The sequence below is a fragment of the Haemaphysalis longicornis genome, unplaced genomic scaffold (genome assembly GCF_048455015.1).
Source record: "Haemaphysalis longicornis isolate Haplotype H1 unplaced genomic scaffold, Haemaphysalis longicornis Haplotype H1 scaffold_6, whole genome shotgun sequence".
NCBI lineage: Eukaryota > Metazoa > Arthropoda > Arachnida > Ixodida > Ixodidae > Haemaphysalis > Haemaphysalis longicornis.
The window spans coordinates 70,194,232-70,220,244 of NW_027526407.1; the positions used below are offsets into that span (position 1 = coordinate 70,194,232).

The window sequence follows — 26,013 nt, forward strand, 5'->3', positions numbered from 1 at the left end:
TCAAATCTTGAGCCACGAGATTGGCGACCATGTTGCCGGTGATGCTGCCGTGAGCTGCCACCCATACAATGCAGACTGGTCACGGTGGTCTCCGATGGACCATTCATGCAATCAGCCATTTGCAAAGTTGTGGCAGCCCTGCCGCGCGTGATGACAACGTTGGCGTCGCTTTGGCTAAGCGCAAGTGCCATCGAAGCTTTCTTGGCTCGAGATGCTTATTTAAAACGGAAGTGGCCGTCATGGCTGTTCTTCCAGGGTAACAAGCTGCGTCCGTGTAGGCGATTATGATTAAACTCCGTACAATTTAAATATTAAAGGTCTTATTTTTGCCTGCTTACAGCAGCTCCAAGCAGCTTAAAACATCTCCCGCCACACACGTTCTATGGACAAATAAAATACGAAGCTGCTTTGAGCAGGCAAAAAAAAAAAAATTGTCTGGGCCTGGGCCACTCTGCAATATGATGCACTGGGTGCATATTGCATGGCAAGATGGTCACAATTTTTCATGAGTAGTGGGGTGTGTGTCTAGTAAGGAGAAGCCCCACCCCCATCCCCTCAGAGGCCACCATATAGTTGCTGCTGTTAGTGACACAGCACCATGCCCCCAAACTCAAACAGTGGGAACTCCCACACCAGCTCGAATTACAGAACCTAGTCTGGCAAACCATCTGAGCAGTGAAAGCATGTATTCAATTAAGGAAATTCTGGAAAGCAATAGAGAACACCATTGGCATTCAGTGTTCCCAGGTCTCCCTCTCATGCACTTGAAGCCACCCAGCTGTTCTAAATTTATTCTTCCTCCTAGCACTACCACCGTACCCCTTCCTTTTTATTCAACTGTGCTTCTGCTGTGCCATTGCTTCCTTCCAGCACAAAACTCAAAAACACAGCTCTGAAAGGTTCCATGTGGTATCTTCTCTCCCCCAGAAGGGGGCTAACCCGACGCAAATGACAACCCTCTGTGCATCTTCACTGGGTATTGGCATTGCAATTCCCAGCCAATCCCCCTTCATAATATGTCAAGTAACACCGAACTCTACAAGGTCCAAATGTTTTGCCAGTCTATGGCCTTAAAAACAGCTTACAAAACCTGCTATTTAGGTTCGATAGTACAGTGGACTCATGGCTACGTAACTGTGACTGCTGCTTTAGAATCGCAGGGAGGGGGGGGGAGGGCGCTGGGTTTCACCTTCCAAAGCGCTGAAGTGGCAAGAGCATTTAGGCCTTTCAGATCTGTGCTCAGCAGCTCATACGCTGCAACACCAGCGACGAACATGTCGAAAGAGATCATAATAGTCAACAGCCGTCACTGGTGGCTCGTACCCAGGTGATGAGAGAGCGATAGCAGCCAAACACAGCACACACAAATGTGCAATGTCCGACAAGGAAACAGGCAGACACAGGTGAAGACATTTTTTTCTCTTTTTAGTGCGCGTTGATGGAATATACACAGCCGGATCAGAACTGGATCATTTGTCCCTGGAAGGAGAGAAAGAGACAAAAGAAAAAGACATCAATACAACATCCCCTTGCAGCGTGGCACAAAACAAAAAAATACGCCCCATCTACCCAGTTACTTCCTCTGCCCTTGACCGTACTGTGCCTTAGAGGACTATAGAGAGGTGGTGCGATACAACACACTTCCTTAACCATTCAACGTGAACGGAGTTCGATTTGGTCGTGTTGCACAGCTGGTTTCCCTTCTGAAGCGAAATCACAACACACCAAAGGAAATTTACACCGGAAGAGCCTACTGGCTTTCCACTGCACCCTTTTCTAGTGGATTTATTTTTATTTATAACAGCAAAGCAACTGGCCCAGCAGTCTACCTTCAACTTCTGTGCTCCCCTATACGGCATTTCGAAGACCTTATAATCGAATGTCATTTGACTCGACAGCACTGGGCTAACTACACGAATGCAATACACGACTAATACGACGGCATTCAGTTCAAATGCAGTCTTCAGTACAAAAAACGCCGCCAGCAAACAGATTCTCAAGTGCCTTCCAAACATATTTATACCCTCGTGAGTAGCATTTCAAGGCCAATTAGATAAAAATTTTAAAGAGTAACTTTATACTTTGAGGAGCAAAATTTCAGGAAAAATTTTATACAGAAATATTGAGAAAAAAAAAGCACTGAAACAACAGAGAAACGAAGGACCACTGTCGCCAGACAACACAACATGTTTCCAACTACAGCGGCATTGTTCAGAGTACAGTAGAAGCCCATTGATACGTTCCCAATTCATACACTTTTCTGGTTGCTACGCTCTCAATTGTGAAAACTAATAATGCCCCCTAGTACGTTTCTTCCCAGACAGTACGTTTCTCCCTCGCAATTTTCAAAAAACGTATCAACGAGGTTCTACTATAACTGGCCCTTAACGAGTTAACGACGCTGTATATATAGATACAACCCCCTTTCTTAAGAAACTATATTTTTAACTGTATTGGCAAACTGCTTGCAATTCAATTGACATTGTAAGTTTGAAGTTGAAATTGCAGTGACATTTCAAGCTTAAAATGCATTCCTCTTCAAATGAGCATGCACTGTGGTTGCACTACTGCTTTGACTACCACATTACAAACCACAAACGGGGAAAAGAATTAAATGGACTTCTAGTACTCTTCACCGCGACCCCTGAAAGCAAGCCTCGTGGCATCGCACGGGCATTGTAACGGGTAAATTTCCTCTGTAACAACTCCTGCACCTACCCCGCTTCCTTTCTGAAAACATTCACTGAGGAAGTGACATTGCTTTCAAGCTGCACTGTATACATGAAGAAACTGTCCTCCGAAATTCCAAGCTTGTAATTTCTTCGCACACGATACAAAATACATTTCTGCCTAGACTACATTTGGGGCAGCACACAGTCTATTGCCTGCATTCCAGCGTGCAGCAACATATGCCATGTAACTCACAGTGAGCAATACCTGGACCACTCAAAGAACTGCACTGCAGGCAGAGAAGGAAGCAGACTTGACTCCCGTTAAGGGGGGACATGGCCCTAAAAATTATCTTTAAATTTTCAAGTAAGCTGTGTGAAACTTGCCGGCCTTGCTACTTTTTTCCCACTGATTTCAGATGCCATTATTTTTTTACTCCATCAATTAGTTACCAACATAATTAGAGATAATTAGTCCTGTTTGGAGGAGCAATAGACAAAGTAGTGCTAGTCAGAACTTATTTTTCCCATACTATGAGCCCCGGTGAATGCAATAAGAGAATCGGTTTTTTGATGCACTGCTTGGAACTAATTTTACAGCTCAACAATCTTTGGCAAGTTTGAAATGGGCATTCGAAATGGTTCCTTGCCACTGGTGCCACCAAAATTTAATGAGCTGTAAAATTAATTCCAAGGGTGCACCAAAAAACCAATTCTCTTATTGCATTCACCAGGGCTCATAGTATTGGAAAGTACAAGTTCTGCGACTAGCACTGTTTTGTCTACTGCTCCTCCAAACAGGTCTAATTATCTCTAATTATCTTAGAAAATGATTGACCAACTCAAAAAATAATGGCATTTGAAATCAGTGGGGAAAAAAGCAGAGAGACTGGCAAGTTTCAGAGTTTACTTGGAAATTCAAAGGAGCTGTTTTAAGAGCCATGACCACGTGTAAACAACCCAACTCAACGCATGCACCTACGTTTATACTATGAATGCCCAACTTCACAAAAAAGCTTAAATTTCCACCCAACTGCCCCGCGTCCGAAAGAGGGGGGAGGGGGATGTTTTAAACTGTGCCATACCTTGCGCTTCTTGTCGCCGCCGATCTCGAAGTGCTTGCAACGCTTGATGGGCAGCTGCTTGCGGTTCTTGCACTCTGTGCACTCCATACGCAGCACAATCTTCTTGGTCGTCTTGGCCTGCACCAGATCGAGAGCGCTCCGGTTGGCACAGGCGCACACAGCCACACAACACAACAACTTCGGTTCACCGGAAACAGTCAAGCCAATTTTACTGCAGTGCCCTGCCTCAACCACAGTTTCCTAACATTAAAACACTCCTGGGACCACAGCCATCTCCCTCGTCTCAGCGTGAAGTGCTAACCGCATTTTTTGAATACATCAAAGACATTGGTGTCGCTGGGATGATATAGAACCAGAGCATCCTTGCGCTGTGCAACTGTCTGTAGACTTTTCAAATGTCGCATTGACAGTCCCCAACACACACGGTGCCTCTTTTTTGTTTACTTCTTTCTTCTCTCTCTCCCGCCGTACTTCCTACTGCAACTCTATTCCCTCCTCCCCACCCCGCAGAGTAGCATGTAGGCGTTAACATGCTAGCAGACCTCTCTGTTTTCCTCTAATGAAGAGTCTCTCGCTCTCTATCACACAACATTTCCGCCCCATCCCCAGTGCCAATGATGACTTTCCAAGTGCCGAGTCAGTCAGCATCTGCCCAAAGCAGTTAAAAAAAGAGCTTTTGAAAGAGACCGGCAGAGTTCACCGAATTCCTACCCAGCCATTGGTCTATTCCGTGCTGAGGTTAGCATCCCAGAATAGTGAACATATACCTAGTGACTGCAAAAGCTGCAAAGGCACAAACTTGCACAGCCCAAGTAGAAAACAAATTAAGGCAACTCGCAAAACAGTGAAGGGCAAGAAACAAAATGGGTGCAGTCCCTCCAGTTGCAGACAAAGGACATAAGTAGTTGCCAGGCATGCTAGAAGCTTGTGCGAGACCAGGCATCGTGTTGCAATCTTTAGGATATGCATTCAAGCTACCATCAAGAAACGCCTCCCTACTGGTTTTGAAATTTCACAAGTTGTGCTCCGCTCTATAGCTAGCGTACCTCAAAGTTTGCATACACCCGTTTACACAGGCAGGGCGCTGCCCTACCTACCCACCATTTCCAAAAAAAAAAAAAATTTCAATTGCTTTCTTGGAGACATAACAAAGGCAACGTCTGGTCTTGTTGGCGAGCCATGCCAAGCAACGATGCAACCATATGGCTCATGTAAACAATACTTCGATTTCCCTTCAGTATATATTAGCATTAAACTATGCTTCCACAGTCTGGGCACTCCTCAAGAATGAGATTGTCACCCAGATTAGATGTTCCCTTCTGGGCCAAGCAAGCACTGTCCACTTCCGACCCCATAATCACCCTGAACTAGTGCACGACAAGCTGGAAGGGGCAGGTGTAATCCAACCACGGAGCAAGAATAGGAGGCAAAATGGCCCATTGCGAAAAGCGCGAGCGAGCGGCCAGATTGTCGCGATGAAAACCAGCATGAACTACAAAGCTTTGCAACTGCGATGGCGAAGGAGAGGGTAGCGGCACCTGATGGACGAAATGATAGCGACCACAATTCATCTCGCTGCTGCACGCAAAATGCTGATCGCGGTGGGCATGAAGTTTCTTCTCCTGCAGCAGATGACACAAGCTTAAAGAGACAGACAACAGATTTTTGTGAAGTGCGCGTCCTCTGGCTCATATGAAATTCAGCGTTTTATGTACTAGGGTACCGCAAGAATTTCTAAATAACCAGGCAAAAATAATTTTTAATTCTTCACTAAGGTTTCGGAAGTCTGAAAGGTGGAGGCCATGTAGTGTCTAAAAGTGACACTACCGTACCTGTCCGAACAACTCCAGTGGTTTCGATTGATTCATTGAAGGGTTTGATGCGCCGACACTGCATAGGCGAGGCGTGCCGTAGTGGAGGGCTTCGGATTAATTTTGGCCCCCTGGGGACCTTTAACGTGCGCCGAAATCTGGTACACGCGGGCGTTTTTGCTTTTAGTCTCCATCAGAAAAGCGGCCGTCGCGGCCGGGAATCGAACCTGCGACCTCGTGCTCAGCAGTGCCTTAGCCACTGTGCCACCGCGGCAGGTGTACTCCAGCAGTTTCAATGCACGATTTAAAAACCCCATAAGGAAAAGGAAAGACTGCACATGTTTTTAACTGGGGGCAAATTTTTGAATATCACTTTTAATCTCATGTGCAGTTAGAAGCATGTTGCCGCACGGCTTTCTCTCATGGTTGTAGGCATTCCTTTTGGTGGGACACGTATGGCTCATAGATCTAGAAATTCCGGTTTGAACAGTTCTATGGCGCCATCAGCAAAGCCGTTTCGGGTTAAGGTGCTTCAAGTGATGCCCTTTCATTTGGAAGAGAAAACATACGCGACAAAAATCTGTTGTCTGTCCCTTTAACCTCGGCCAAGCACTTATGGCCATCTCCGGCCGCCCTAGGAAGCGTCGTTTCTCCATCTTGTTATTACTCTGCGGGTCCACCACACCTACGGTGTGGTGCTCCAGCAGCAGAACTGGTGTATCATAGACTTTACGCAGCCAAACAAAGCGGTTCTTCCCTGAACATGCCCACACAGTGACTGTCAAGCAAGTACTGGAGCTGCAGTCTTCTCAAAGCTGGTCACAAGCACAGGCACCCGCCAGACGAACCAGTCACAACTCTGGCCGTTCGACCGCTTCTGCCGGCTTCCTTCCGGAAGGCCAAGATCAGTACTGCTAAAAGCCGGGACAGAAATTTATAAAGGTGTCACTACGCCCAGGGACACGACACCACGCTGACAGTTGCAGCGCCTTGCAGACAATGCCATCACACTGAGTCAAGCTAAACGTCGCCTTGGGATAACTAAAGCCCCTTTCCTGGCCTCTGCAGGAGGTGCGAAACCAGATACAGCCAGAGTAGACAGAATCGAAGCCCTGCCTACTCCAGAAGATGTCGTAGGCCTCGGACGCCTGATCAAAACAGCAGCCTTGCCAGGCCCTCGGTCCTGACTTGGGTATCACAGTCCCTGAACAAGTTGGCAAAACACTGATCTCGCAGCAAGATTGAGGGGCGGAAAAACCTCCAGCACAGTTGAGTACCACCTGCCACAGACGCTAGAAGAGACTACACCTTTACGTCCTCGCGAAGGAAGGGCTGTACAGACACCCCTGGATGAGAGTGGGCCTTCCATTACACACCGTAATACGAGGTGACGAAAGCAAAGGCTGCTGCAGGAAGAATCCCAGAGGGCAGAACCGGTGGCAACTGTGGTGGAAGGTGCGTTGTTCCACCTGGATGCTTAAAACTGAACCTTTTGCCATCGGTCCTATGCCTAATTCACGCAGCAACCACCAGCTTGCAACGCCCTTCACACAAAGCTTGTCTCTGTGCAGTCACTGGATAAACAAATGCTTTGTCCAGGAATGGCATCATCTAGTCACTCTTATTGCCAATGGCCCGAAAGGGGGATCGAGAACCGCCGCGATAGGTCAGTGCTTCTGCAGAAGGCCTTCAGGACTGGATAAAGCGTGCAGGGCTCAAGTGGCGAAGATTCGCGCAGGGAGGGCCTCACCTTTTTCCTGAAGATCGGCTTGGTCTGGCCACCATATCCCCGCTGCTTACGGTCGTAACGGCGCTTGCCTGCGAAGGGGGTTAACAAGTCGTTAGCACATTCGATTCCCCTTTCACAGGACTAATCGGCAAGACACACAGAGGCCGGTGAAGGCTGCGCACACACACACAATCCGCTTCAAACCAGCATTCGCCAAGGCAAAGAGCCGTATTCATCCCCTCTCCACTGTGCCCAATATTGGGATACAGCACAAGGGGGTGTGGACCTCATTTAGTCATGCTCCACTCGCAAGAATTGGTGTTGCAATGCCTCATCTCATTTAGCTCCCCACTAAAGCAAGGGAGCGGAATGACCAAGTGTTATGAACGGCGAGTGCAACCACGACCCTAGTGAGAAAGCTAGGCGATGACAATGACTAAATAAATGCCGTGACATACATACAGATGAAGCCGACTTGGAGCGACAAAGGCTAGGTAATACTGGAAGCATTAGACATCACTTCGGTTTGGAAAGAAATAGCCCCCTTCGTATGGAATGGGGCTAGAACTTTGAGTATATTGCATGCACGATGCAACTCCCAATTGCAGTTCCAAAATTTATCACTTTTCCATACGTCCAAGCAAGAATGGGGGAGCAGGGCCCAGTGCTATCCGTCCCAAACCCTTCACATTCAGTGTCAACTCCACTGTGAGCTGAGAAAAATGCACCCACACAAAACCACGGGCACTCGACAGACCAGTACTGGCCGCACGCTGACCCAACCCCAGCAGTTGGCTAGCTCCTAACCCTTGAGCAGTGGTACCAGAAAAGTGGCACGAATTCGACGTACTAAGACGCAGCAGCATTCTTTTGCCGCACGGTTGAACATGCAGCAGTGTGGAACGGTCCACTCGACTAAACGGGTCCAAGATGCTTCGGCAACACTTCGTGCAGTTGTTTTCTTGCCACAGATTACTTCCTAGATTGCGGTACCTGCTACAGCGCATCACCAGTTCAATCAACTGCAACCCCAAGGCCTTCGGGCCTACTTCACCCAACCGATGACAGCGAACACGTCTACGGCCAGCAGATTGTAGCTACGCATTCACAACTAATTATTTGAGGGAAAAAAATAGCAAAAACATTTTCAGAATTTGAGTTCTGAGGCTCCCCCCCCCCTCAAATCGCGAAAACAACCAATGCCATTTAGCCAAATTAACCTCAAAGACGACCCCACCACAAAGCTCTTTGTTTTCTCTTTTTTGAACCAGAACGTGAATAAGCTGTACAAAGAGCTGTGGTGTTCAATAGAACTTCTGGATATCACCTTTGTATTGTCTACAAAAGCTCGCCAGTGAGTTCGTTTGTTTGCCCTTTTGGCACTAGAATACTGTGCAAACAGCTTCGTTGTTCAAATGAACGTCTGCGCCAAGCCATACAGCTATCACTGCTGTTTATTTTTGTTGCAAAAGTTGGTCTTATCGGCGTGTCCTAGTCTCCCCTTTTCCGCCTCAGCACAGGGTGCAAAAAAATACAGTGAGACATTACCGCAACACTGCTGACGTTTTCAACACGAAGATCGAAATGGTCGCTTACCTTGGGCGTACAGAGAATCCTTGCCCTTCTTGTACTGGGTCACTTTGTGCAGGGTGTGCTTCTTGCACTTCCCCTTGCAAAAAGTCCGCCTCTGTTTCGGCACGTTCACCTGACACCACACACACGCGCACGTGGAGAGAAAGGGGAGAAAAAAAACGATTTTAACATGACACCGTCAACGGATGACTGAATTTTTGCGCATCTGACATATTCGGCCGAGCCGCCAACGGAACCAGCGTCACAATTACAAGTATTTCTTTCTAACTTTTGCTGCCAATCTACAATTCCTGATCCACATATAATGCATATCTAATAATCCCCCACGCGATTCAATCCCGCTCCCCGACCCCTCACCATGTTATGCCACAGCGACTTCACAAGGACTGATAGAGTCAAATTACGCCGTCCAGGCGCGTAATTTATATGTTAAATTAAGAAGATACGTTCACTCTGCTCAACTCTGCATTACTTAACGTCGATGAAAACTAATACGCGCGATTGATTACGATTTAAAAGTCGAGCCGGCCAAATAACGCGACTTCCTCACCATTTTGCCAGTTTCTAAGAGGAACTGACGTAGTAACGTTGCCCTGACGTCACTTCCGTTGCTACAAAAAATGGGGGTAGCAAAGGGGGACAGCACTGGAACTCTCGCCAGCAGCGTCGTTTCGGCATTAGTGTCACGCAAAAATTAGCCAGATTAGTCGAGCGGCTGCATTAAATTAACTTGTGTTATCAATTTTGAAAGCGAATTATTGCGTAGCAGGGTTCTTAGGGGGTACTTTAAAGTTGGGCAACTCTGCTCGTCTGCGCCGACCTGCCCTTCAGGAGAGGAATTAACCAACCTCTTGGGCGGGTGAGGAGCATCGCTAGGCGGATGTGACGTCACGTTTGCTCGCAGCGTTCCCGCGCGGTATGTTTACATTTTTCCGAGTGCTGCCTACAAAATCCTCCCTGTTCTGTGTGCCTACACGGCGTACGTGCCGTAGCGATACAAGTAGTCGCGTTCGACAACGCAAGAATTCATAAACTGGCGATGGTTGTCGCCCTGTCAGTCGTCGTTCAACAGCTCCAGCATCTTCTGGCACAACAGCTTTGCAGTTATCTGTTACCGTCGGCCAGTTACCATCGGCCGACCAGGTGAGTGTTTTTTGGCGGGTTTGCAATCAGTTCGCATATCTCCTACTGCAAAGCGTGCTTTCTGTTTGCGGCAGTTATATTAGCGACGTTTACGAAATTGTTAACGGCGCGTTCTCACCGTCTTGCATTATTGTTGCTGTTTATGCTGCTCTGTTCGCGTCTGTCGGCGATCGCAAGCTGTTGGCGGTTTGTTGCACGGCGCGGAAACCCGTCTCTCCCGTGGCGCTTCTTTGTCTCTTCTTCAATGTGGCGTCATTAACATCGCTTGTTATCCTATACGATTTTTCTAAGCAACGTGCCTTGTGCTAACCTCTCTTAATGTTGTAACGAAAATGAACTTGCTGTGCGATCTATACGTGAAGTTAGAGCGTGACAGAACGCTGTTGGCAAGGTTTTCGTGTGCGCGTGTGGTTCGTGAGGGCGTTGTAACACGCTGCTTTAGCCTCTTGCACCTCTTTCCTGCATCTAGTACTCTTGCTTGCCAGGAGTGCCTGCCAAGGGATGGTTACTTCGTTATGCGTTTTCATATTTAATAGTGAACCACTCAGCGTTCTATAACTGATACAAATGCAGGCGGAACGACCCCGATAACTACGCAGGGCAGGGGCAGTGCTTGTGTGGTCTTCTCTGTCGTTTGCCCTTCTTTTCAGTCGTCGTAGATTATTTACTGTTGCGTGAACGTTGTTTGATTCTTCACGTTTCATTTTTCTCTTGCAGCATCTCCTGACTGCAGTCACGGTGCCCCTAGCCTGCGTGCAGCACTCATCCTGCCATTCTAGTGGGAACTGTTGTTCGCAGGCCACTTGTCACGACCTAACGGGTTCCCGCCCTTGCCTGGCTTATAATTGATGGTATACTTCAGATACACTGCTGCGTTCTCTCTCTGCATACATTTAAAGCGAGTGTTTACACTAACACAGCAGTGGATAGCCATGAAGACAGCAGCGTGTGTACTGGTAATGCCAGTGAAAACAAAACCAAACGATCTACAGATCTATGCCAGCTTGACCATTACAAATCTTTCAGCGAGTGTCAAAGCAATGGACAGCTGGGGATATCTCGTGCGCTAAATTGTGTTCTTCTTTCTGTTTGTTTTCTATTTGCTGGTATAAATTTACGAATTGATAGTATGAGTAAAGTAGACAGAGAACAAAGTGATTGCGTTGCTCTTAGAAATGCCTTACACGAAATAAAACTGCTTCCTGCGAGTTCGCACTGCTCAGTGCGGGGAAAAAAGGTTCCGTATAACAAATAATTTGGTGCACCCAAACCCATCTGTGATGAACATATGTCATGCATGGATTATTTAAGGGCATGTTATTAGCTTTGGAAAAACAAGAAAGTGACCTCTTTCTTGTGCAGAAAACTAGTTTAGTTGTGATTTTGGCTCTTATCTGTCCAGTGTCAACAGGAATAGTAGCCTTGATGCGCGACTTTGCGGACACTTTCCTGTCAACCTTCCTTCAATGTCAACACAGTGGTGGTGAAGACTCCTGGGCAGTCGAAATCGCATGATGACAGGCAGTTATATTCTACCACGAGAAGCACCCTCCATAAGCCGTGAGGCCTTGCTCTGTTTTCAGTTGGGGCTCCTTTTGTTGCCAAGTGCCTTGGTCTTTTTGGGTAAAGCTCCCAAAACAAGGTGGTCTTGTCCCTGTTGGAATTGTCATGTTGATCATACCTTTCACCCACAGCTTTCCAGTTCATTTCACTTTTCTAACCCAATTCTAATGTTATTAGTGTAGGGAAATCTGGTGTCCAGCAGCTTGCGTTTCAAAGGGAATAGATGTAGCAACTACATCAAGCACTAGCTGATTCTGATGCTTAGTGGACTTTGCTGTGAGCCGTCCAAAGCACCACAAGGGGAAGCAGTGCTGGTCTTATGTAGTTTCGTACTTTGGAGCTGCAAAATTACAATGCACCTTTTTTACCTCAATTTTTTTATGCTGCAGTGGAAATCATGCGAATGCATGTTTGTAAATGTCCATTCCACCAACAAATTCACGGCATGCCTTGACAGTAGGTGCAGTTTTATGCATGTAGATAATCACCTGTACCCATTTATCACATGCCTGCAATTTGCACATGGTCGGATTTAAGCACCCTAAATGTGGCAAGTGTAACCGACCGTAACACACAATCTTGAAAACTGTACCTTATCAACGCGAAAGCAATAAGTGGCCCATTGACTAAGAAGCCACTATCCGCTGTCTGTACTAGCACAACAGCTCCTAAATCGGCCGGCAGTGCAAAGAGAGCAAAGAGTGGATTGAGTTCAAAACTTTGGGAAGAGTTCAAACCACATGGGAATCAAACCCAGGACATCCCTAGTGCAAGTCCAGCACCACATCCTTGACACCACTATAGCTCAGTGGGTCTAGCTGACTAAAGGTGGACCCAGGGAGCGCATTATGACCTTAAACTGAAAAAAGTCCACAGGTACAAGCAACCCGACATACAATGAGTTTTAAATTTCTTGGCAATTCATTCCGTGGATATGGCGTGATTTTTTTTTCCACCAGAATAACTGCCGGAGTGGCGATTCTTGGCATTGCGAGTAAAAAAGTGGACCCTGATTTACAAGGCTACCTGCTTCTACAATATCGAAAAGTAGCTTTCGTTAGCCGGCGCCTCGGAAATCACATCGCTCAGTTTGAAGAGAACAAACTGCAAGCAGGCGGAGATCAATCACTATTTCTACAATACATTAGGTACAAACAGCTTCGTGAATATCGGCCCAGTATTTTTCACCTTGCTGCACATCGAGAATCGAATTTAAGAAGTGGTCTGAAACTATAAGCCAGCTTCCACATCTAAATGATGTACTAAAACACAAAAAAGTTTCCTATATGTGGCACTGTTTTCTACTTTCACCAGAGGCATGTGCTGCTGAAAACACTTTACTTTCAAGTGAACTATATCTAACGCTCTACCACTAGTAAATACTTCCCTTGAGAATTGAACAAAAAATCTAGTTTATTGTTTAGGAGAAAAGCAGTTTCGTTAGCTTTCGCACTCCACGAGGAGGACGGCCGATATTTGTGCGGATGTATTTGTTACTATGAGAAAGGCTGATTTTGGTTCACTTAGCGAGTGAGGCAAAAGACGCCAAAATGTTTATACCTGCGTGTACAGCAACTCTAGTTAGGTCGTGAAACTTTTGGAAAGGTCTAAAAGGTGGCGTTGGGGCAGCCCAAATATGGCCGATATTGGACGGGGAAGTGCAAATGGTCAAGAATTTATAATATCTCTTTCTGTGGTAGGTGCAAAAGAAGTGACAAATGTAGGGCAACTGCTCGTTTTGCGCTTTGTTTTCCCTTGAGTAAAAATATTATTTTCAAGTAAAAATAGTTTGTAGGCTTCTAACCTCTTTCATTGCATTGAAAAAAAAAAAGGCGGATATTTCTACCTATGCGGTTAGTTTTAAACATGTGATGATGACGGCAGTACAGCGTGCTGGTGTAGCAGAGAAATCCCGGCCGAACGCATCCCTGCAGCCGGCGCAGCGCCATGCAAGTCGCCAGAGAAGCGCAAGCTTCACGGACAGGTTCCCCAACCTCCGTCACAAGGCCGCTCGGAACTGGTTTCGGCGACTCTCCGCCAGGTGCATACGTCGTCTGCTCGGGGGTGCTTTGAACGAAGGTACCTGGCGTGCTCTGTAATACCGGAGCTAAGGATTTCGCCATGGTGACTTCAAGAGCATAGACTACTTATCTGGATTAAATTTGGACAAACAAAAATTTGAGTGCAGTTGGCCTTTAAGCTACAGCACTTAGCTGTAACATCCCCACTCAGGTGAATTGGCCAGTCACGATGATAGCTGCTGTCAGAAGCTTATGGCTATTTCACCAATTTCCGTTTGTCTTAAAACAATGCTGCTTAAATTACACACTGGCCAACTGCACCTCATCGAGTATATTTTACGCTCCTAGCATTCTGCAGTAGCCTTGTTTAGTGTTAAAGAACTACGTATTTGATCACATGTGAAGACTGCGATTTCTGTTAAAGCATTTTGTGCTTTCAACCTGAATTGGTTGACGCTCGTCAATTCAACACTGGCTGCAAACTGATTGTGGTGTAATAAACATAAAACCTGGATAGAGTAAAAATACTGAAGAGTAAATTATGCTAGGCTTATACATTGCACAGCGTAGCTGTAAGCATCAAAATTCAACTTTTTAGGTTTCACGAGGAAAAGCTCAGCATAACTTGGGCCAGCTATGAAGGTTAACTGCAGTGGAGGGCTATAGGTTAAGTCAGGCCACCTATAAATCTTTGACATGCTTCGAAATCTTGGCACACAGGCATTTTTTTTTCTGTTCTACCTAAACCAATGCTTTGGACTTTGGCCAAATGTTTTGTACGGGTTAAACTGCACAATGCAATTCCAAATAAGAATTGAACAAACGTACTGTTGTGTCCATTCGAGAATCCAGTGCTTGCCCAATATCGAAAATTGCCTCCAGCAATCGATTCAAGAAATGTACTTGTATGTCCAAGAGACAAGCTCAAATAAAAAGTTACCCTACTTCAACTGCATTCCTTGCATATTTATTTATTTGAAAATATTTAGCACGAAAACAACAGAATGGTACCAACAGGCAGTGCTGTCACTTTTCGTGCTCTCTCTCTCGTGCTGTGTTGTTTTTCCACCGTTTATTAATTTTAAAAATATGCCACATTTGCCATTTTAGTTTTTTATTTGTTTTGATGTTATGCTGTGTTGCCAACGAAACTTTGTAAATGTCTTCCCAAGAAAAAATGTGAATACCTAGCATTTGTAAGTGTATGCTTCTTGATGGATAGCAACTCTCACTACATGAAAGTGAAGCCAAGAAAACACCAAAGTCATCACAAACACTGAAGAATGTTTATTGACATGGCATCACATCACTTGCTGGACAAGCAACAAGGCACCATAATGCTGCTCACACAAGAGTGCGAAGCATGCTCCGCGGCTAAAACCACTTGATAAAAATACAAGCAGGCGCTTATCTGCCCCAAGGTGACCCTGAATGAAAATGTGACATGCGCAACACTGGAAATCAACAAAAGTTATTGGGTCAGGCATAAGTGAAAAGTGCGGGCAAAAGTCGAGGGCACTTTCATGTGTTGGATGACGAGACTGCTGGCACAAGACGGGAAGGATCGAAGGGTGGTAACTCAGTATTGTATGGTTACAGATACGTGCAGATTGCTACTCACTGGACCAAAAGTGCTTGAAGACCCTGATTTTAAAGCAAAACTTTCTATGACTCACCAGTGGAATATGCCATGCCAAAAAGGCATTGCAGAAAAGCCAACTTTTTCTGACAATGATAATGATCAGGGGTAAAGAAGTGCTGAAAGAAAAAAACGCTTCCTGCAGTCAGAAACAAATCAGGACCCTCGCGGTGTGAAACCAACATCTATTCCGTGACACCATTGCAACATGGTCAAAGTAGTTTGAATCTGGATAGCGGTGCATCGAGATGCAAAATTAGACAAAAATGGTGCACCTCACATTCTAATGACGACGACAGTTGAACACGAAGCTTTCGTCAAGCAAAATCAAGCGGCGAAGTTTCAAAGCCACTGCGATCAAAAGTCCAAACAGCATGCAAGTAAAAGTGATAGCTCAAACAGGCAACGTCCAAGCTCAGATGACAATCAAGCAAGGAATCCCTTACGAGAAAACAGTTAAACTGAAAGGCAGGTTCTCCTAGACACCCTTCCCACTAACTTATAACCAAATTCCTTAAATGATCTCTTGCGTCCCTCGTACCCACCTAATTTAGCGGAGGCAGTGTGGGACACACTCCTGCATTTCATATACCGACCCACTATTTTTCCCTTGCTATTTCCCACCCATACCCGTCGTGAACTTTAACTAATCGCTACTTCTAAGGGGGTCTGATGCACTAGCAAGAGGCCCCCGGGTGTTTTTTTTTACATTTCAATAAACGTTAATAAAAAAAAGCCATTATTGTCGTAAGACAAAAGCGTGCACGTTTTTTTTTCCTTGCAATTACAGCAAGTAATGAACACATGACAGAACAAGTAACAGAGAGCAATGATGAAACTGACAACCACAGATTTGCACATAACTGTGGAGAGGAACTCTCTGGATAGGAGACTGAGCAATAGAAGAGCACAGCAGCTGCGGCTGAACCTTCCCACGCAGCTGAACAGAGACGAAGAATACGGCAAATGGACAAAATTAAGGGTTGGGAGTCTTAGTAGCCACTGTACTTTCTTATCAACCAGGCGTATGGCTGGATGGTATAGATGAACAGCAACGTGGGAGCTAGAGGACTGCTTGCTGGCGACACTACTACCACCCAGCAGTCTGTACTCCACAGTACACAGTAGGAGGAAACAAACTGGAAGTGGGACTGCGAATTGCCATGATGTTACAAATGAAAAAAGTGCTGCGTGGCTGTCACAAGTCAAGGTCAATCACCCTTAAGGGGAGGTGCCAAAACCCCTTAGAGAGGGGATGAAGACTTAGAGAGAGGATGAAGACATGACATTTGAATCTAGTGGCTAAAAATGAACCATTCATGTAGCACCCCACCGCAAAAGGGGATTGATCTTCACTCATTTCCTGAAATAAAGTTTAAAAGCAATTCATCCAGGGCAGTTGCCACCAGCACCCTAGAGTAGTATGGTGGAAACACACCACAATCTTTGCTTTTGGGGTCTTTTACCGGGCTGTCTACCAAAAAACTCAAATTCTTTTTTTCTAAGGGGGCACCCTGGTCTTAAACAAAAACAACAACATGGTTTTATAGTTAGGACGATAAAAATTGGGTGATGCATGTGGTTTTTCATTGAAATTGTAGATATGAAGTTTGTTTCTGTGTAAAACAACTATATTCAACTTTATTTGGCTTTTATGTTTGATTTTTTGACAGCCTTTGTAAAAAAACTGCTTGAGGGATGCAGCTGAACAAGGTACCGGTGAACTGTGCACAAATCAAGGACTGACTGCCATAAGACTAACATTATCATTATATATGGTCTGTAGCAGAAATGACAGCTGTTTGAAGTTTGGGCCTGGATGGCAACACCAGTTTTCCTGGTTCCCATTTTCTAGGCCCAAACTTCACATGGCTGTAACTTCTGCTACAGACCAGATAGAATGATAATGCTAGTATTATTGCACTCCTTGACTTGTGCATAGTTAACTGGTACTTTATTCAGCAGCGCCCCTCCAGCAGTTTTTTTATAAAGGCTGTCTTAACATCAAACATACAAATCCAAATAAATGTGAATAGAGTCGTATTACACAGAAACAAATTTCATATCTACAGTTTCAATGAAAAACCACATGCATCCCCCGATTCTTATCATCATAACTGTAAAAATAAAGTTTTTGATCAAAAACTGATGTTCCTTTTTAACTCGAAGCTTTCTGGCCAGCTCCGGCCTCAAAGGTCAGCTGCGCCTGATCAAAAGGACTGTCAACGCGGCTTGAGCTCAAGGCATCCTGGAATGAGGACACCTCTCTGAAGCATTTTGCGCATTTAATTAAAGTTTATTCTCTCTCTCTCTCTTGCGACTTGAGCCAAAGTCCAAAATCTAAACTGCTTCGACCGTATCAGAAGGGTGCAGTCTGACAGACAATGGTTTCATAATGCAAGGGACACTGGTTCCATTATGACCATGGAAAGCGTTTTTTCTTGAGGTGCTTGATGTGCTTTTGCTTATCCTCATCGCTTTGTGAAACTCACTGTGTAAAGTTAGCTTTTTCCTGCAGTGCATTATGTAGCCACATTGAATGTAATCAGTGAGGTCCTGAAAGCTTCACTTTAACAACAGGAGTTACGTGCTTGTCAAGAGCCTCGTCTCACAGCAAACTTCTCTTCACCAGCAGGCACAGGCTAGAGCCCAGTCAGCAGGTGCTGCAAAGACATGATGAGAGTATTTAAGCACGGACCTCAAGATGGAAAGGAGGTGGAGCAAAGAGCAAGAAAAATGCATCAGGAGGAGACTGCAAGCTCTGGGATGAGCAAGCTAGGTGTGGTGCTGTCAGGACACTGATGTCATAACCCAAGCCTGGGAACAAGCGGAGCAATAGCGCAGTTGTTCCAGCCTCCTCTGGAACAGCGATTCAGCTTCTCATGACTACCATCTTAGCGACCATGACTGCTCTAAAAAATTTGACACAATAGCAGAGAACCTTTCAGAAATACTGGACTGCAACCCAATAGATGGTATTCACTGAAAATTTCAGAGGGAGATTTCTTCACCCGACAACACTGGAAACCACCACGTCTGTGCCTGCGCATTGTGCCCACACCTCGCAGAAAAAAGAAAACCTCGGTGCATATCGTCTGCACCACTTCAACCTGATTGTCGGCCTTAGTATTAAGAGAAGACCTATTAATTGCACTCAAATTACGTGGTGGTACTCTCCTTGCCCTCAAAAACTTTGCATCACTGTAGAGTGAAACTGCGGCTATGAACGAAAGCGACACGGCATGCCAGAGGCAACGCTGCAGTCGCCTGCGACTACCGATGTTGACACAAGTGCCATTTAATGAACAGTTGAAAACAAAAACCAAATATTGCTTTCGAAGAAATGCTTTATGCACACGCCGGTTTATATTTATATTCTATATTTATATTAAATGAAGCCAGTGCACGTGATGCCATCTCCCGAGTTGTGCCATGCTTGCACCGCTCACCCCCTTGCGGGTAGCCATGTGCTCGTACCGTGGTCAACCCCAAGTCTTCACCCCTTTCCTTTGAAATCCTTTGTGTACACGCACAACTCACCACATGCTATCGAAAAAGAAGAAATAAAAACGTGCATCGCTAGAAAGCATAGCTGCTACCCCAGCAACAAGTGGAGGGGGCACCCTTTTGTTTGTTTTGCCCGAGACGACTGCCTAGAATGGCGGATTACCAGCCCGCGCATGTGCAGATTGGTAATAGAAAAAGGTCCATTACTGCAATCTCATGGAGTCCGACGTATCACAGACGCTGCGGCACATACATGGCGGCGCACACACAGGGTCGCCCACTTGTGGGCCACACCAGTGAATACAACCTATGAAGTGCTATACCCACCACCGATATAGCATTATCTAGGTGCAGTCAGAAACACTTTTTTATATGTTTACACGTACTTTCAAGCGTTCGGAGGGTCAACATGGCTGCTTGTCACTGCTTCTGACCGATCATCCATGGGTCGATCCCACCAATCTGGCTGCCACAAATCACGGTAATAACGCGGAAGTCTTCAATTGTGGGCCGGACTGACACACACGATTCGCGCCAGGGCTGTCAAGCTGGTGTGGCAACTTTCTGATCGCGGCGTTAACACGCCACAGTGGTTCGAACACTTTCCCAGTATGAAGGTAGCTATTTCTGTCGTCGTTGGTTTGTCGCATAATGCATGCTTTATTGATGTTTAAGTTCAAGACCTGGCAAGCTTCTCTAGCTCGCCCAGAATTTCTCGATACGCAACTCTGAGCTGACGTGTGAGCACGTCTGTTTGTCGTGTGGTTCCTTGTTAATGAGCCAGACCATGCAACTGAACGGTGCGAATGCAGATTTGATGCTTTCAGAACGTTTCACTTTTTTCTTCGATCAACAAGAGAGAAACTGTCAGTAATGCTCGTAGAAAGACGGGGCGAGTCAGAAATGCTGCTTGGACACTTCCTAGTACCATATAAATAGTGTACTTAATCTTCCCGAGAGCCAAAGCATCATTTTAGGTTGTAGTGAAACAGACCAGAAAACACCCCTGCCCTTTTTCTTGTCCGTTCTCTTTGAAGCACTCCTTTGTTTATGTATTGAAAACCAATTTGTGCAGCGGCACACTTCATTAGTTATTTGTGTATATGGCTAATTTTTCACATTTTAACATTTATATGTTCTCATTGTAGTATGATACTAATCTTGATCAGTGCATTTTTGAAGCAGAGGTGTTTTCTTCAGGTGGCAGTTCCTTTTCTCTACAAAAAAGTGCTTGCTGTAAACAGAATCAAAACAAAAAAGGAAATCTGTTTTAAGTAAGGAGGAAAAAGGTTTCACGTCAATTTATAAGGCTGAGACAAAGATTATGGCACTCACTACATGTTTTGCGGTTCCCGTAGGGCTAACAAGCGATTTGCAAAAAACTGGACAACACTTCCCATGGTGCGGAAACCGAAGATGTACTCCTGCAATTAAAACACGGAATTATCGCTGCCCCTTCAAAGGTAGATAATTGAACCATTTTGGCACTTGATATTTAGAAAGCTTTGATCGCGTATCACACCAGGCTATTTTGTGTAACGTTGCCACTTTCACTCCGGGTCGTTGCACATACAACTATATCCGTAACTTCCTTTCGGACCACACGGCTGTTATTCAGCTCGGTGACCTACAATCCGACACTATCCATTTCCCAACCACTGGCACGCCTCAAGGCGCAGTATTATCCCCACTCCTATTTAACATTGCCCTAATCCACCTTCCCAGTAAGCTCGCCGCGATCCCTCGCTTACTCCACAGCATATACGCCGATAATATTACGCTGTGGACCACCAGAGGCAGCGACTTTCAAATCGAGGAGGTTCTCTAACAGGGAGCTGACTTAGTTACCGCCGCCGCGCAAGTTGGGCTTGGATGCTCACCTGAAAAATCTGAGCTTTTAATCCTCCCTGCCAAATCAACCGGCAACCCAGCCCAGACACCCACCATTGAGGTCCGGATTGATGGTAGGGATGTTCCCCAAGTGGTAGTCCTGAAAATACTTGGGCTCTGCATACAGCGCAATTGTGCAAACATTAAGTACCTAGCACAGCTGACTTCTCAGGTGAATCAGACGATCGCCCTCATCCGCAGGATTGCTGCCCGCTACAAGGGGTTCAAAGAAACGGAGCGTATCCGACTGATACAGGCATTTGGGCTCAGCCTTCTCACTTACTCTCTCCCGTATCTCTTGCCCTCGCGTACCGAACTCTCTAAAGTCAACTGCCTCATTCGAAAGACCTAAAAAACGGCGCTACAAATCCCTCAGAGCACTACCACTGCCAGACTCGAGAAACTCGGCATTTACAATACTGCGGAGGAACTCATTGAAGCCCACCTTATCGGTCAGCTAAATAGGCTCTCATCCACCCCCACCGGTCACACTCTCCTTGTTACTCTTAACCTTAAAGCCCCTATCCTCTGCGATGACAGGCTCCCGGTACCAGCCGACATTCATGGCTCCCTCACTATTTACCCTTTACCGCGCAATATCACCCTGTTTTCAACAAGCAGCGTAGGGAACTACGAGCACAAGCACTTACAGAGAAATACCCCGTCCACCCCACTACGGTTTACGTGGACGCAGCTTGCTATCGATGGCAGGATGCATACGCTGTCGCAGTAGTAATCAACTATCCCAACACTCCTCCTCTTAAATCCCAAACAGACCGCACCAACTGACCCGCTGAGGCGGAAGAGGCGGCAATAGGTGACCGGTAAAAAGCGCAAATGCTCATGGGTGCATTGTCTGCTCCCGCGGAGTTCTGTTACTTCCGGTTCGAGAGCTCTCCTGGCCTCCCATACGCCGACGGCTTTCACGCGCGCTTGTGCTTGTTGTTTATCTGTTTCCACTGAAAAAAAAAAAAAACCGCTCATGCTTCACACATCCAAGGTGTAACAACAATGAATTCTACTAGGGGCTTCTCTGAAAGGTTAGCACTCTGTGATAAATAAACAACACGCACACACGCACGTGAAAGCCGCCGGCGTACGGGAGACCAGGCGAGATCTCGAACCGGAAGTGGCTGGAGCAGACAACGTACCCATGAGCCTTTGCGCTTTTTATCGGTCACCTATTGCGCTAGCCCTTACACATAGGCCGCCCCCTATCACTATCGTCTCGGATTCGAAAACGGCCATTCGAAATTACGCCAGAGGCATGATCTCGCCCCTGGCGCTCGGAATTCTCCTCAAAAATCCTCCTACCATACAAATAAAGCTGATCTGGACTCCGGCCCACATGGGTGTGGGGGGAAATGAGGCAGCACATAGGGCCGCTCGAGAGCTCACCGTCCGAGCAGGCCCTAGCCTCGAACCCTTTCACGGAGCCCTATCAGCTCGGGACAGTCTCTTGACCTTCCAAGACATTACGGCACATTACCGCCTCTCACGCCGCCAGCTCCCCCCCGCACACCCGGATTTATCCAACAGGGAAGAACGGCTATGGCGACTGGTGCAAACCCATACCCTCCCATGTCGCTACCACCTGCACCATATTTATCCTTCCGTCTACCCCTCCACCAACTGCACGGCCTGTGGAGCAGTGGAAACACTGGACCATCTTCTTTGGAACTGTCCCCACAACCCCTATCCTCTCTTAGCAGACAATGGGCACTGGGCTGAGGCACTGGGCAGCTCCGACCTGTCTACCCAACGGGTGGTCACGGCGAGGGCTGCTGCGGACACCGGTACGCCGGTCACCACGTCCCCTAAGGGGCCTTTAAAGGCTCAATAAAATGTTTGTCCTCCTCCTCCCATGGTGCGGTCACATGCGGTTCTGCACCGATGGCATCTGGCCCCATTTTGTCTGACTGGCAATGAAAACTGCCTGCTTCAAAATAACAAAGACATTTTTAAGCCACATTTATATTCAGGCAAAAAGTGTTGTGCAGCCATTGCATGTAATGTTGCCTAGTATGAAAAATTGTGCTCAATAGGTTTCTGAGGAAAGCTGGTTTCGAGAATTGCATTGTGCCATAGGACAAAACAAAATTAACTATAAATGAAAAACAACACAACAAAAGTCCTGAGTTTTGCCATGCATATTTTTGTGCTCCTTTTCTATCATGTTTACAACCAACATAGCCATACTGTTAATTACATTGCACCTTTGGTCTCATAGGTCACCCAGAAAGGAAATCAACTGAAGTCGAGGAAGTAGTGTAAGAAAATTCACTTTATATTGTAAAACAACAACAGTATTAATGTATTCTTGAAAGCGTAAGAAACAACAGCCTCGCCTGGACCTTTTTCAAATGTAAAATAGTTTCTTCTTGTCTTCTTTTTATTTTATGGTGAAGGAATGGGGCTGCTTCTTTTCCTGCAGCTTGTTAAGTTGGCCATTTTTTATGTGATCAGGTATTTAAGCATTCAGGAGTAGACGTGTCCTGATCAGGTATATCTTGAGTCCAACTGAGTAAAGCGTATTCTGATTTTTATCATGCTAAGGGTCATATTCCGAATGCTCCCCATGAGCACAAACGAGTTGCAGTGAATGAATGAAGATAGCACGGAATTCTTTTATCAACACGTAAATGCCTAAGACTAGTTCACATACTTGAACAAATCACAAGCACACCATAAGCTTAATGCGGTTGCCCAGCAGTTGGGCAACACGCCACTATTTAAACTAAATGCATATGTTACTCGATAGTTTCCCTCCAGCTTAGAGACTGCCTTTTCCATGTATTTTCTAGTTCATAAATATACCATAGAATGCTTGGCTGCAGCAGCTCTCATAAATTACAAAATGACAAGAATAAGATGGGCATTGCTTCCACAGATGATCCCTTTGTATCATTCCTGACATGAAATAGCCAAGTGAATCTTTTGACCTTGGTAACAAATTGTTTCAAAGCACAGTGCAAACCGTGATGAACAAACAGCATTGCGTCAGGTGCATAGCCTGCGACACTGTCCAGCTGAAAAAAATATCTAATGTCTTTCTGCTTCATTTTCCCGTGTCTACATATGCAAAGTGCCTTTATTAACAATAAAAACAGGGCGGTAGGAGGGGTGTAAAACGTTTAAAGAGCGCACTGCAAAATAATGTGACACGGTTTTTTTAAACATTATGTATGAGCTGCCTCACGTAAGAGGCATTTCTTACAACATTCTTAGCCCTGTATGGCTTTCTCACACAGCTTAGATGTCGTGCGAAAAAGGCAACTTAGTCTAACAGCTCAAGGCGAGGTAGGTGCACCTTCTCCCGTTTGCACTCAAGAGTTTACATGAAAAGGCATTAAGTAATTGCATCATAATCGAGTAAACTGAGGTCACTTCACACTATGAGGCACAGGGCAGTGTGGTAGAACTCTCACTCAAGGATCTTTAGCGTAAACCAAGACATCGTGTACAGAAGGTTAATTTTTTTGGCTTTATAAATTCAATGCAGCCCCGGCAGCCAAGAATCGAACCCAAGACATTGTACATCCCTGCAGCCATAGGAAACAATGTGAGATCTGAGCAATCTGGCACCTGAGAAATCTCATTAAGACGAATAAAGCTACCGTGCGATATTACTTAGTGTTTACAAAAACCAAGGATAGACAGCATAGGGGCACTAGATACATCCTTGCTTACACAAAACTCAAGAGTAAAATTTAAAAATATATATATATATGACGCGGGCATCCGAGGCACGGTATATCTATGGTGTTGACTAACACCATGTACTGTGCCCTGGCCGACCACATAATTTATGTTCCTGCCTCCACTGGAAGCTGGAAAGCACTGTAAACGGCCCTGTGGTCAGCCATAACCCATTACACGCCCAAGACTACAGTGCAAACTGTCGTGACGGAAACCACGTACGGTGCTGTTTGCACGAAGGTCACGCCAGCCCACCTCATAGATTGTGCTATATCGGTAGTGCATACAACAATTTCTGGTGGGACTTCACTAGGTGGTACATATAGCATCATCCATAAATTTTCAACAGTAAAAAAATGAAGGTAGTAATTAAGCAGTGCATGAGCTATCCCTACCTCTTCATTGTTTCACTAGTTACTGAAAGACTTGTATTTGAAAATGTCAGGCTGGAATGGATGCATAGACCAGGTTGGTTTTTTGACATTGGCATAAATAACTAAACTTGATTTTTAGTACACACGCTGCTGTCTTCATGGCTATCAACTACCGTGTTACTGTAAACCCTCGCTTGAAATGTACACGGAGTGAGAACGCACTGGTGGATCTAAAGTATACCATCAAATAGAAGCCAGGAAAAGTCGGGAACCCGTTTGGTTGTGACAAGTGGCCTGCACTAGAATGGCAGGATGAGTGCTGCAGGCAGGCTAGGGGCACCGTGACTGCAGTCAGGAGATGCTGCAAGAGAAATAAATGGAACATGAGGAATGAAGCACCGTTGAGGCAGCAGTAAGTAAACAATCTAGGATGAATAAAAAAAGGGCAAACGAAAGCGAAGACCACACAAGCAGTGCTCTTGCCCGCCCTGCGTTATCCAGGTCGTTCCCGCTGAATTTCCATCGGTTATTGAACGCCGATTGGCCCCACTATTAAAGATGAAAACACATAACGACGTAAGCATCCCTTGGCAGGCACTCCGGGCAGCAAAAGTGCTGGATGCAGCAACGAGTGCAACAGGCTAAAGTAGCGTGTTACAACGCCCTCACGAACCACACGCACACACGAAAACCTTGCCAACAGGGACCTGTCACGCTCCTAACTTCACCAACAGATCGTACTGCAAGTTCACTTTTGTTACAATATTAAGATCGGTTAGCACAAGGCACGTTGTCTAGAAAAAGCGTCGAGGAAAACAAGTGATGTTAATGACGCCACATTAAAGAGACAAGGAAACGTCATGGGCGAGACGGGTTTGCAATGCGAGCGAGTTCCCGCGCCGTGCAACAAACCGTCAACAGCTCGCGATCGCCGACAGACGCGAACAGAGAATGCAAGACGGTGAGAACGCGCCGTTAAGAATTTCGTAAATGACGCTAATATAACTGCCGCGAGCAGAAAGCAAGCTTCGCAGTAGGAGATATGCGAACTGATTGCAAACCCGCCAAAAAACACTCACCTGGTCGGCCGATGGTGGACAGTTGAACGCCCACAGATAACTGCAAAGCTGTAGTGCCAGAAGACGCTGGAGCTGTTGAACGACGACTGACAGGGCGACAACCATCGCCAGTTTATGAATTCTTGCGTTGTGAACGCGACTACTTGAATCGCTACGGCACGTACGCCGTGTAGGCAGCACTCGGAAAAATGTAAACATACCGCGCGGGAAC

General features: G+C 46.0%; 1 protein-coding gene and 2 long non-coding RNA genes across 4 annotated transcripts; 1 reads left to right on the top strand and 2 right to left on the bottom strand.

The window, feature by feature from the left end:
- Window positions 1-1,408: 1,408 nt before the first annotated feature.
- LOC144142908 (large ribosomal subunit protein eL42) lies at window positions 1,409-9,470 on the bottom strand. Of its 2 annotated transcripts, none has more exons than XM_077674747.1 (5): window positions 9,438-9,470; window positions 8,891-8,999; window positions 7,316-7,383; window positions 3,755-3,871; window positions 1,409-1,479 (listed from the first exon to the last, which is right to left on the bottom strand). In XM_077674747.1, exons 1-5 carry the CDS (start codon window positions 9,438-9,440, stop codon window positions 1,459-1,461), a joined length of 318 nt encoding a protein of 105 aa, XP_077530873.1. In that variant the 5' UTR covers window positions 9,441-9,470; the 3' UTR covers window positions 1,409-1,458. The 2 variants fall into 2 exon arrangements, with proteins under 2 accessions (XP_077530873.1, XP_077530874.1); XM_077674748.1 differs by having other exon boundaries at window positions 9,245-9,458.
- Window positions 9,471-9,806: 336 nt separating this feature from the next.
- LOC144142910 (uncharacterized) lies at window positions 9,807-14,564 on the top strand. Its single transcript, XR_013317067.1, has 2 exons — window positions 9,807-10,030; window positions 10,748-14,564. It is a non-coding gene; the product is annotated as an uncharacterized LOC144142910 (long non-coding RNA).
- A 314-nt stretch (window positions 14,565-14,878) lies between these two features.
- LOC144142909 (uncharacterized) lies at window positions 14,879-26,005 on the bottom strand. The gene is made up of 3 exons (XR_013317066.1): window positions 25,803-26,005; window positions 24,965-25,084; window positions 14,879-17,916 (listed from the first exon to the last, which is right to left on the bottom strand). It is a non-coding gene; the product is annotated as an uncharacterized LOC144142909 (long non-coding RNA).
- Window positions 26,006-26,013: the final 8 nt, after the last annotated feature.

Bases quoted from the DNA above. Each gene is read 5' to 3' on its own strand.
- LOC144142908 (XM_077674747.1), bottom strand. The intron at 7,384-8,890 runs GTAAGCGACCAT...CCCCCTTCGCAG, and splicing joins GGATTCTCTGTACGCCCAAG to GCAAGCGCCGTTACGACCGT. The intron at 1,480-3,754 runs GTATGGCACAGT...CTCTCCTTCCAG, and splicing joins GCGGCGACAAGAAGCGCAAG to GGACAAATGATCCAGTTCTG.